The sequence below is a fragment of the Larimichthys crocea genome, chromosome XXIII (assembly GCF_000972845.2).
Source record: "Larimichthys crocea isolate SSNF chromosome XXIII, L_crocea_2.0, whole genome shotgun sequence".
Lineage (NCBI taxonomy): Eukaryota > Metazoa > Chordata > Actinopteri > Sciaenidae > Larimichthys > Larimichthys crocea.
This window is the reverse complement of record NC_040033.1, coordinates 9082902-9096089: the sequence shown is the minus strand read 5'-3', so window position 1 is coordinate 9096089 and position 13188 is coordinate 9082902. Positions and strand designations below refer to the sequence as shown.

Below are 13188 nucleotides of genomic sequence, written 5' to 3'. Positions count from 1 at the left end.
ATACATATTTTCACCGTCATGTTTTGTTAAGTGGTTCACAGTGTTTTATATTCATGGAAAAAGGGTTCTTATCTTCATGATATTATAGCTGGAATTAATAGACTCCTCCAACCTGCTGAAACCTAGTGTTAAAGAGTCGTCTCTCCTCACTTCCCTTCTTTTTTTTCTCCCCTATATTAGTCCTTTCTAAGGAGTGCCCTTTGTCAAACACACCCTAGTTCCCCTGGGATACCAGACAGGGTTTGACATGTTAGGTCACGTGTGCATTCTTTGATGCTAAGGCACCAGACCTGACCAATCATGTTGCCTGTTAGCGAGTCTGCCGTATTCCTATGGGGAAAAGAGACCCAGGGGAGTGAGGGAACCTTACTGACTCAATTGATAAAGCACTTCTTCTCGTTCGCTGTCTGTGTGTGCCTGTCTCACTCACTCTCTCTCTCTGTCTGTGTATCCCTCACTCACACACACACACATACACACACACACATACATATTGAACATCATTACCATAGCCTCAAATCTCCCTTTAAGATACACAAATAAGACAGCTTAGTTGTTCAACCCGAGGGCAGTACTTTAAATCCCCGGCCTTGGGGACAGGTCGTGTGTCGTTACCATGGTAACAGAGTTATGTCAGTGGACAGAAAGGTTCCCCAGAGGACATGCTGGCATACTGATTATTATGGGATGCCTCACAGTAACAGGATTACTGCTTAACACACACCGGTTACCAGTCAGGAGCTGGACTGCAGTGTTGAATGCTGAATGGGCATGTTAGCAAGTTTTTGCCCATAGAGCAGACAGTGGTGCATTCTGGGGAAGCTGGATTTTAGATTTGCTTCATTTCCCCAAAGCTGATTAAAAAAGCTTCTTCTTTCTCTCCTGTGTTAGTCATATATCTATCTCAATCTCCTTCACAAAGACTTCTCATAGTTTTTAGTCTTTCAGGTGATTTTGTGCACACACGCAAACACATGCTCATAATTCTGGAACTCTTTTATCACGGCAGAGTGTGTCACAGTATTACTGTTGTCAGGATGCCAGGGTTTAAGATGGGTAGTTGCTGGCAAAAGCTGTCTAGCAAGTATTTGTCATGTGTGTATTATGTGTAATGTGGGTGGGGGTGGGAGATCCACACACACCTATAAATGTGGTTACATTTAAAGCTACCCGGCACAGTCACAGCTTTGTGTGTCCACCTGTGCTAAGCAGCCACTTCCTGGAAACGGGTCAACTCATGTGCTGGTAGCGTCTGGCCCCATTACCCAGACTACTCTGGGGGAAGCCCTGCTGTGGTTAGAGGAATGACTGATATGCCCTGCTCTGGCTGGTGCTCCCTGGTGACCTCACTACGCGTCCTTCTGTCTGTTTGTCCTCAATCCCAGAGCCTGCGTCTATGGATTCACCAGACTGATGGTGCTGTTGGGCCGAGCAGCAGATGGAGACTTCCTCCTCACTGATTGCCTCCTCTTTGGTGCCATTATATCAGCCACTGACCCAGGTAGCTTGCTTTATAACTCCTACAATCACTCCCCAGCATTGATTTCTTTTTTTTAAACACTACTGCTTTTTATACAGATATAAACCTCTGATCTCTCTTCCAGAATTCTACTCCTTACTTTTTTTTTTTTTTGCTTTACAACACAAGAGAGAAAATGCCAAAAGATATTCTTAGGAATGTTTGACAGTTACAGCTTAGGTAAACATGTACAAATGAGTGAAAGGAAAAAAAGATATCGCAGATGTATGATGTTCTATGACTGTACACCCAAATGTTGTTGTCTGATACTGTAGAGAACATCTTGAATTTGCAGTACTAAATCAAACCCCAGAAACTGCAGAAATAAATAAATCTACACACACGACAACAACAACAAAATATGAGATAGCATGTTTAAAAAGGTCAAACATTCTATCTATACCTTTTTTCCTATTGCACACGATACTCTCAGGTGTAAATCTATGCAGGGTGCTTGTTATCCACATAAAACCAAAATTAATATTACTCAACTTGGACATCAATGATATGTCGACCCTTTTAATACACATTTACCTCTACATCAGTGAAACAGCGCTCCATGTATAGACATCCTCTTCTTTGTTTACCTCCATTTGCACAGTGACACAGAGAGATTGATAGCCAAGCCTATATGAAGGAACAAAGTCACAATGCCCTTTCAGTGGATGCAGCTGCTTTGAATTCGGTGCACCTTTTTTCCTAAGTGGAACCACAATATAATCTGTGTTATTCAAGAGCAGTCAAGTGGGATGTCATAAGGCATCTTGTGACTCCGTGACAGTGGCAATGTTAATGTCCTCATTTGGTAATGAATTATGTATACCAATAAGTGGTTGATCTGGGTGAGTGTCAAAGAGGAGCTGTAAATCATGCTGCAGCTGTCCCTCTGACTGGTGTTATTTTGCCATGCTCATCCCTTTCCAACCCCAGCACCCTCGTCACTTTGATTGGAATCGCACTGCGATCCATTGATGGCCCAAACACCAAGACCCCTAGGCTGTCTCTCCATCTCGTGCTGACCAAATATAGTGCCGGCTCTTTGATTCAGTGAAAAGGGGCCATTAAAATGTCCCTGTCCATTCCTCTCCCTTTTACATTTGCATTTATGGGGAGCAAAAGCAGCAAAACACTCAAAAACAGTCACAGGCTTACCTTTGCACAGTGCCTTAATTTAGTTTTGTGGAATAGGGCATTTGGTCCATGTATAACCCTTGTGTGACAGCCCTCCGGTTTTCTATCTGACTCATGATGTGGATCTTGAGAACACTGTGAAAGTCATTGCAGGCCCCAAGTCAAGCTTTGAATGAAATGGAAGCCCAATTTATTTGCCACTTTGGTTGCAATGTAATGGAATATGTAATATAACAGTGATATTTGATAGGCCAGCTTCTCATTGCAGCTATAATGACTAAATGAAAGCTAAATCTGGGAACAGCAGATAGCAAACAGCAGTGCTCTGGCATATGGGGATTTTGCCATTGCTAGGAATGTTTTTTTTTTAATTAATTTAAATCCTAATTAGTACTGCAGCTACAATTCAAGCCATTAACAACCTGAGAAGGACTTTACAATTACAGACAAAATACACATGGTGGGTTTTTTAAGGCTGATACTGGTATTTTTGGAGTCAGCATTCTTAAATATGACTAAATATGACAATGACAGTCTGCTGGTTTGGCTGCTCTGAAATAATATCCTTGTGATTCTGTCGCCCTCTATGACTGAAGTATAGGCTCCAGCTATTTCTAGTAAGGGCAGACAGACAGAATCTGAGAAATACTTACATCACTGAGTACGTCATCACTACCTATTGTTATTCATTTGGAAATAGGCACAAATATCCAGTGCATGGACTTATTTGTTAATTTCAGCGTGCATCTGTTGATTTTTAAATTGCTGGTGTTATTTAAACCCCCAAAGCTCTATAGCCATGAAAATTGTTCTTCTTAGACTCAGAATAAGACACATGGCTCAGGTCACAAAGTGGAACGCCTGCTGCGTTGCATCCTCTAGCCTCAGGGATGGTTACAAAAGGTTGGTATAACCCTCACTTAACTTCTCAAAGAAAGACTTTTTTTGTGAGGGTGGAGGCAGAGGCACTTTTATCTTTGTATTTTGTTTTTATTTATTTTCTTTTTCTTTATCTTGAACATTGCACGTACATATTTCTCTTCATATGTTGGAGAGAATTGGAACTGCTTTGTTTACAGCTCTAGTATCTGTAGATCTGTACATCAGATGTCTGCAGTAACTACCTTTATTTAAAGTGAACATTTAAAACACAGTTACATATACAACACATGGATACAACCTACCAGTAATATTATATTGGTTATTTTACCATGCTTACACATTGTTTATTTAGATAGAATCAAACATTTGCCAATATTTATTCTACCCGTCAGCTTTTGGGCCATATTTAAGTTTTAGATGATGTTGGTTCAAGACTGGTAATAACCTGGTTTAAAAAAAAAGAAGCAATAAGCAGTTTGATATTTTAAGACTTTAGCAGAATTACATTTTTTCCGCCCAGTTGCTTTTTAAAAGTAATTAGAATTAATTAAAATTTTAAAGAGACCTTGTGCTGACCTATCAAGGAAAGACTCCTGACCCCTGTTTGAGTATGTGTCAGTGCCAGCAGTTCCCTTTTGACCGATGTCTCATTCGTAATGCAACGCTTTCAGTATTATATCTGCCTAATTTGGTGAAATCAGTGAGTAAATCCCAAGCTCTCTGTCTGATATGGCCATGAGCTTAGCCTCTGCTAAACCTCTGCAGCAGTGTAATTTGACCTAATGAGGCCTCCATTCGACCCTTTCAACTGTATTATGTCTGAAATAATTGTCTACTCTCTCCACCTTATGGTGTTGCTGTGGAAACTGATGAACACTTGACAGCTGTAGGACGAGGTTGCCATGACAACACAGCCAACCCGCACCCTTGTGTGTGTGTGCCTATCTGTGTGTGTGATGGGTTGGCTTTTTTTTTTTTTTTTTTTTCCCCCTCATCTTGCAGCGTGACTGGCGCACGACATGCTGTCATCAGCCAGGCATTATGGGAGCAGGGATATGGAACGATCCTGACTCCAGGGCCTACCTCACCCTCTCCAGATAAAGGATTTTCCCCAACCAGGAAGAGCTTTAAACCTGTCAAAGACCAAAGAGCCAGATCTGTCAAAACAAGTCCTGAGGCTGCTCTCTTGCCACTGCTCTTATTGTCAGTCTGGTTGTGTACCGGCTGCGATGCACTTACTGGCCTTGTGTTCACTACAGCGCCAAAAGCTGCTATCAGAGTTCACTCATTATTCATATCACAAGTTTCCCTGAAACTAATTTATAGGATTATTTTTGCTGCAACAGGTGGAATATGAATCTACTGGGAGCTGTTATTGTTTTGAATAGAGTATTGCCTGGCCTTCAGTATGGTGCTGCTCTGTTTCTGTTTTCCTGTCCATGCTTAGATCCTTATGACACATGTGTGTGTGTGTTTGTGTGTGTCTTTCTCCGTATCTGACAATGTTATTGTTATATGATAATTTTGTTTTGCTTGTTTGACACTTCTGGTTTTTCTTGTGGTTGTTACAATACAGATTTGTGCCAGTGCATAGCTCTTATCTGCTGTGTGTATACCCATCAATCTATCTTAATGTATTAGTGGATGTAATCTAATCTGATGTAAACTTAATCTAATGTAATGTAACCTACAATATCAGTAAACATAGAACCGACAATACTACAGCCGATATCTTGCCAGAGATACTTAAGGTGTCACAGAGTGAGGAGCTGACAGGCGCGTCATCGCCTCGTCAATGTCAGTATCCGTCTTGTCACTCAGAGCCAACGCTTAGCTGCCCTGCGGTGCTGAGCATGTTGTGTGTGCATGCACTCATTCATATGCCCAGCATCTTCCGCTTGATGTTTACTGTTGGTGAACTCACCCTGGAGTTCAGCTCGTATTCCACTCAGCGGATGTAGTTTGCTGAGAGATGCAGCTGTATAAATACGTGAGTAATGCGTTTGTAATTTTCATCATAAACGAGCTGAGAAATTGCTTTTCTACACATGACGTGGAATGCAAGTTAAAGATTGCGTTTTCATTAGGATGAATAATAACGTAGATTACCCCAGCATGCATTTTATTGATTTCTGATTTTAAACTGCTGACTGTGTTGCAACTACTGTTAACAGGAAATACAAAACATTCAATACCATTAATATTTCAGTTTATCAAATTTCAAATATGGTTTCAAAGCATGCAAGCTTTTTTAGCAACTTTAATTTCTGCCACATTCTGTGCTATGAGCCTTTTATTACTACTCAAGACAAATTATATTATTATGAGGGACAGAGCGAGTAAGGGTTTCGCTGACCCAGAACTTCTGTGTTCATTGGCCACCATTTGAAAAATGTTATTCTTTGTGTATAAAAAAATGATGGTCCTTAAGCATTTCTGCTCGCCTGTGTTTGAACCATAATTTTCTTTGGGGCCAGTAACCTCACCCTTTATTCTTCAAAAATGAAAAAAGAAAATCACAGAGGGTAAATAGACTTTGGGTCATGTAGTCCTCGGATATTTCCCCCCAATGTAAGAGGTTTGTTTGGTTAGGGGCCCTGTTCCCAGCATCTAACTTATTCAGCTCACACCTTGATATCACAGAAGAGGGTCAACTGTCCACTTAGGTTAGAGTAAATGCTAGAGACCCCTGTCCAGTTATCAGTGCTGGTGAAACAGACACATCTCCACAGAGAGGCAGAGCACCTCTGTAGCCTCATGGCCATGTCATACCCCCCCACACACTCACATTTCCTGTTTGCCTCTCCACTGTTGCTGGCTAAAATAAATGTATTAGGATCACACAGGCCTTCAACCTATCACTATATGTTCATTCTTCTCTTGAAACCATACATAATTTTATAATCTAGATGTGTTTCTGGCAGTGAGGGAATCTTACATTATTTATAGCATGGACCTCTCTGTCTGTAGTTCCCCTATATTAGACTTTAATTGGCTTCTTTTGGATGTTTTAATCAGCTGCAGCATCTTAGCTTTAATCTCCCCCTTTCCCACCAGCGATTCCCAGAATATTAGTCGTGATCTCCCTCTATAGTGAACACTGCAGCAATACCCCAGGCTAATAAACACACTCCCATAATGTATATTCATGCTCACCAACAAGAACACATATAAAAGAGAAACTGCAGCACTATAACAATATGGATTTTGTAGGAACAGCTGGTTGCTACCAACATCTGAATTATATAAGGCGATATAGCTGTATACTTTATTTAAATGATTTGCAATATATGCCCTTGCTACTTCTGCCAGCACAGATTGCCATGCCACGAATACAGGTGGTATGACTATAATTTGCCACAACAGAAAGTATACCCTGTAAAATACGCAATACACACTTAGACTGAGATTTTGCATCGAGGACTGAAATGCTGCTTCGTGCCAAATTATTTGTTCATTTGATTTGTGTTTCTTTATAGTCCACAACAACCATTTAAAAAAAGGGACAATGATCAGCACAGCGTTTCTTTCTGTTTCATTTGTCCTTTCGTAAGCTTTGTATGTTTTCTATAGCTCCAGCTAAACTTGTCTTTGCTTGGTTTAAGTGTCAAAATCTTCTTTACAGTGCTGTCAGTGTGCTGACATTTTCTGTCAGCTTTCATTGTTACACTGTTACCTTAATTCCCCTGGTTTTTCCCGTTTGTATCACCAGAGGTGATACTCCTTACCACTTTAGCTGTGTGATTAGCAGAGGAGTTATTGCACTTCCTGCAGTAGCAAAAGCAATAACTCTTGTTTTGTTTTACTTAGTTTCAGTACTTGGCCTGTTGTCAGAGCTGCGTGTGGACCTGGATCTGCACACCCTGCTGTTTGGCGAGAGTGTCCTGAATGACGCTGTGGCCATCGTCCTGACGCAGTGAGTGTCTTGCTTTAGGATTTGGATTGCAATATATTTCCAGGTTTGATTGTGTGGGAGGTCAGTCTTTTCTATTTGGCATTATGGGGGTGGATGTGTGGGGGAGGGAAGGCTCGACGGATGCTGCCAGCTTTAAGGAAAGGGTGTGATTGGCAAAACCGCATGAGTGCCTCAGATGCTTTGCAGTGGACTGCGTAAGCGAGTTGCCCCTGGCACTGTCAGCATCTCATTAAGGTACTCAGTGGAGAGACTCACTGCCAGAGTGGAGACACACTCCCAGCTAACGAACCCGGCTAACACAGCTACTGTCAGATTCAGACAAAATACCACATACAACCCTTGGACGATCACTGAAGTAGCCATGATGCAGTCATGCCTTGTCCATGCATATCATTTGCATCATTCATTCCCTGCTACTCCTCCAACATTGCACAAACATGCATGTTTGTCCTGCTCACACACATCGCAGTCATTGTCTGCTCTGTTTATGCGTTGCTAGTGAATAAAGCTGCACAAGTAGATGTGCTAACAGATGGGGAGCAGAGAGATAGGAGACAGGTTCACATTCATGACCTGGCTGACAGATGGAAAAAATGAATGTGGAAAGATGACAGGGATAAGATATGTGTCCATATTTGCATATTGTATTCACACAGACTGACACATCCCATGTACAGTACCTGCATGCTCTGACAACTCTTTCGCCGATTGCACAAATGGGCCGAGGCATTCAGGCGGAAAGAAAAGGAGGCGAGTGTGCAGATAGTAGTGTTCACGCCGTGGCTGCTGTCGCTGTGTACATTGAAGTGCAGAGGAGGGAGCCTGCACGTCTTCCCGCACAAACAGTCAGATAGTGCTATGTTTGTTCCTGGAGTGGCGTGACCGGCCTTCATGCCATCTCCTGTCACTTGACTGGCTCGCTAGCCTGCCGGTCGCCCTGGCTCCTCACACAAAGCCAGCCCTTATTAGTGAGCCAAGCGGGGTCCTGGCACTGGAATTTTAACAAGCTCCCCGAGCAGCTCAACCTTACGCTGATGTGCCCTCTCACAGGCAGTAAACTTCCTGCTCCAGCAGCTCTGACCCAGCCACCATTCAGCCAGGTCCTCTGTTGATATCTTGGAAGTTTTGACTCCTCTTTAGATATACTTGGAAGTTGGACTCTGAGTTAACAGCTTGGCATTCCTGAAGATACGGTCACATAGAGGGTCAACTGAAGTTATTTAGTGACCAAATTTAATGTGCCAGCACAACTGGAGTCTTTATTTTCGTGGAGGGGATAATAGATTTTCCCTTTTCAGCTTGCTGAGCTCATTAGCGACAGCTTGATTGATTCTTCCCCCTTTTGCTGTGGAGATTAAGGCATGTTCTGGTGTGTGCTAGCTCATTTCAACCTGACAGCATGAAAAGTGGAGATCCATTATGGGTTCATTTGTCAGACATTCTCTTTGACACTATAAGGATCTTCAACAAACCACTTTCATGGCAGCTGGAGTATAAAATAAGATTCTGTGAGCTGTGTACAGTACAATGTAGGAACCTGATTCAGTAGCATGCTTTTAAAACAGTCTGTGTTGGGTAAAGAAGTCCCGTCATTCCATAAAGACAGCTCCATCAGCCACTCACATGGGTGCATGTTTCTGCTTGCTCCTCCTCAGGCCTTCTCTTTCTACTTCCCTTCAAATTTCTCCCTCTCCTCCCTCTGAGGCCCTTCTTTGCACTTAATGACTTCCATGTGGAAGTCTTTCCCCTCCCCCCTGCAAAGTAAATATTTACAGCAGGGTAAATAGCACAACGCTGCTGCTGTCTTTCTGAACAACAGTAGTATTTCCCCTGTTTCCACTAACTACTAAGGGACGTCTCTGAGGAAAATAACTCAGAATGGATTGTTTTTCAGGGAGGGATTTAACTTCTAAAGAAAGGCCATGTATTCTTAGGAATGACTCCAATAAATTGCATTTAAAGGCTTAGCTCAGCATAATAAGCATGTGAATTTATGCTCACTGCTCCGGACTGGTTTACACCAAGAACCTAGTGAGCTGTATTTCTGACGGCTGCACTTGTTTGAGAGCCATAAACCAGCCATTGCTTTAATATTTCAGCATCTGTAACACTCATATTTATTTCTGTCGTGACTGTGCTGTTGGCTTCTTTTTGTTCCACAACAGCTCATGTCTTTTTTTTCTCATAACCCTTTTTTCCAGTATGTTGTTTCAATTTGTCTTCCAGTGCCATCACCACCTATAGCCAGATGGGTGCCGGACACAGCTTCGACCCCTCCGCCTTCTTCCTCTCTGTTGGTTATTTTCTTGGAGTGCTTGCCGGTTCCTTCCTCCTGGGTTTCATATTCACAGTCATAACAGCCCTCATATCCTTTCACCCCCTCCCATCTCTGCCTCTGCACCCCAAACTCAATTATCACCTCAGCATCCGCTGCAATCTATCCACTTCCTCAACTTGGTAATTGCTTCTCTAACAAACCCCTACTGTACCACCTTTATCAACAAAAGCAACGTGGCTAAGCCTAAAGTGCTCCTGCGACAGTAATGGCTGCAGAGAGGTCGTCAATCAAGCCAATAGCCTCTGATGAAGTTTCGACTTGCGCTGTTGTCCAGCATTTCTCTCTGATCTTTTAGTAATAAGACTTTAGGATGAAAAATGAGGCAGTGTCATGAGAGGTTTAGGGCCCAGCTCAGCTCTTATTTACAGTGACTAATCTCTGGGTGCGGGCAAAGCACAAAGTGAGCATTTATTAGATTTTGCTGATGCTAAACATAGCAACAGCATGCCCTTTTGTGCTGTCTCTTCAAACGGTCATTTCTTAAAGAGGTCCACTTTGATGTACAGTTGCTCAGTTATCTTTTAATTACTTGCTGTACCTGTCCGTTTTAATTACAAAAACAATCAGACGAGGCATGGTGTTTTCATTATTGTAAACCAAGGGGTCAGGAATGCAGGAAGAGCAGCAAACTGTAAACAATTAGCAGTCCTAAAATTGCAATATTTACAGTAAACCTACCTCTGCGTGAAAATCACAAATACACAACTTATTTTCTGTATGGTTTACGAGGATGCTTTCCTAGAAGGCATGTAAGGACAGTGAAAAAGTAGGAGTGGGATGTGGACTTGGTTATCTGATGGGGAACTTGCAGAAAAGATCTCATTAAGACTCACTCTGTTACTCTATGTGGCAGCACCCCTGGCTTAGTGAGTATCTCCTGCAGTTGTTGTTTTTTTATTTAAAGATATTGCAGCATTTTTCTGCCTGCCCACTGTCACACTGAAGAGCGCGTGTCATCTGCAACAGTCGTAAATTTGTATTGCAGTTCAATTTCAGCCATGTATTGGTGCTAAATACTCTGATTATCTTCTTGTACGTCTTTAACTCTCTCTCCACCTCACCAAATTCACTCGGCTGTGTGAGAATCCACTGCTGGAAACATCGGTCTTCTTCCTGCTGTCCTGGAGCAGCTTCCTCTCAGCTGAAGCCAGTGGACTTTCAGGTGAGCGCTGTATGACTTACATGTTGTGTGTGTGTGTGTTGCCATGTTAGTGCTCTGTGTGGCGCTGAGGTCAGACAGAACACAAATCCTGTTTTGTGAACTGCTGCCCTTTTCCCCTCAGGCGTCTCTTCCCGACTGCATGCACTGACTTGCTCACTGCTGCAGAATATCAGTGGCACTAGCAGCTGTTGGACTGGCAAGCTCTGCTGCTTCAAAGCGTCTCTGTGGCCACTGGCACGCCACAAACCTGTGAACGATGTGTGCACATTCTCTGTTGTCTGAACATGACCATCTGCACAATTCCCAGCTCAAGAACAAATGGAATTCTTATTCAGCCCACACCAGCATTAGAAGATTCCCTTTCCCTTACATACACACACATATGTTACCTATCTGAGAATCCTTGTAGCGAGTCAGTAATGTACAAATGAGAAAGTATTAAGCCATCTCCTCTCTACAGGGAACTGCAGGTACCAATCCCATTCTGGACTCAACCCCCATAACTCATTTTAAAGTGCTGTTCGCCCGCCTCTGTCTGAGCATGTTTGTGCTTTTGGTTTGGAGATGGCACTGCAGATAGTAGCAAGCAATAACAGCATAATAACATTCTTTCCTTAGCTGTATGCACAGATTTCCTAGAAAGTCAAGTAGTACTCAGGCCTGATGTAAAAATGGATACAACATGCCATGCATTACCATTCATGCTTTGATTTCTTTATGTGTTTGTGTTATATTGTTAGATGTTTCACTTTTGCTGATTCATAGGATATTAAAATCTTGGGTACCTTTTTGTTAGGAAAACAACAATCACTTGGCTCAAGTGCCTGAAATTGTCCTCATCTGTTTCTTTGTCGACCAGTCCTAATGTAGTTACTGAAATATGAATGTGGTGTACATGGAGGCATTAGAGTTGTTGTTCCTCCTGCCCTTATTGTGTCAGAGGGATTGCACTCATTCAGCTGATGCTGTAGAGCTCCCTCTTACTTGGCAGTACTCCCTGTGGCCTGTGGAGGAGGAGAAGACTGTTTTAATGAAATAGCATAACCTTTGTCTATTGGACCCAGATGACCTGTCTATAAAGTACACCGCACTGAATGCTGCCCAGGGTGGGAGGCACACCGCAGCAGAGCCTAGGAAGTGATTCTCAGCATCTGATGCAGATCCTTGGGTATTTTTATTGCAGATGCAACTTTTCTGTACTGCATTACCAGTGCGAATAGTAAAAATACTTAAGTCTTAACTAAAATCTTTAAATCGTGAGACCTAAAAATGAGTCCTGTTGCAATCTTCAATAGGCTTGTTACAGAATTGAACTCTGACAAAATTAATCTGTAGGGTGCTACTCTGTGCAATGATCCATTTGGGGTGAATTGGTACCTCATACAGAGCAACCCAGTGAGCGATGGGAGTTCTCCCTGGTGTCCTTTGGTAATCGCGGCTCTTTCTGTCTTTGCTAATAGCGGGAGTTTAGTGAGGGTGCGCCTAATGACCCTCAGCCTTGCAGGGAGACCTGCTATCATTAATCCTATGCCCCTCAAAACTGCTCATTATGGGATGCATCTCATCTGTTGCCAAGTGCCCTGCGTGGAAGAGTGTAGATGGTGGATGATGTGTTACCTCTGTCAGTATTAGGTAAACTAAGGAGGTTGTTGTTGCCCTGAACCAAATGGAACCAAAATGAGATCTGCCATGCTGGATTGCTCCATTAGACTCTGTTGAACAGTGCTGGAAAGGACGTTGTGAACGGGGAGTGGCAAAGTGCAGGCACAGGTCACCATCCCAGTGAGAAGGTGGATAGTGGAGAGAAAGTAATGGACTGGCTCCACTTAGTAGCCTGAACCAGAGGTGCCATCTTTTCTCTGCTGGTTACTGCCAGCTCTGTCCTCTAACCGTTGCTACCCATCACAGTAATTTTACATTTTTTCATCTTCTGTGATTCTCTCTCAAAGTAGAGGGAGCAAAAATGTGAAATTGAATTTCTGCAACAAAGCCAGCATGTCCTGTGAGGCAGCAACACACCTTTCATGCTATGCATTTCAAATTCCAGCTCGCTGCTCTGGCCAGCCTCCTCTTAACCAGCAGGGGCCCTAATCGCTCCCTCCACCCTGTTTCCTCTCTCTGTGGAGCTGCCTTTTTAGTTTGCATTGCTTTCCTTTCTCCCCTTTGTACTTTGTTTGCCTTTTGGTAATTTCTGTTCCTCCGCATCTGGCATGATCTTCTCCAATGATGTCATACTTTAG

At 42.8% G+C, this 13188-nt stretch overlaps 1 protein-coding gene across 1 annotated transcript in view; it reads left to right on the top strand.

Annotated features, from left to right (window-relative positions):
- Positions 1–13188, top strand: part of LOC104937488 (sodium/hydrogen exchanger 9) — a 57010-nt gene that overhangs the window by 7198 nt on the left and 36624 nt on the right. Inside the window, exons 5-8 of the mRNA XM_027274177.1 lie at positions 1386–1501; positions 7343–7448; positions 9675–9813; positions 10843–10948. Coding sequence (XP_027129978.1) covers positions 1386–1501; positions 7343–7448; positions 9675–9813; positions 10843–10948 — 467 coding nt within the window. The remainder of the gene's footprint in view (positions 1–1385; positions 1502–7342; positions 7449–9674; positions 9814–10842; positions 10949–13188) is intronic.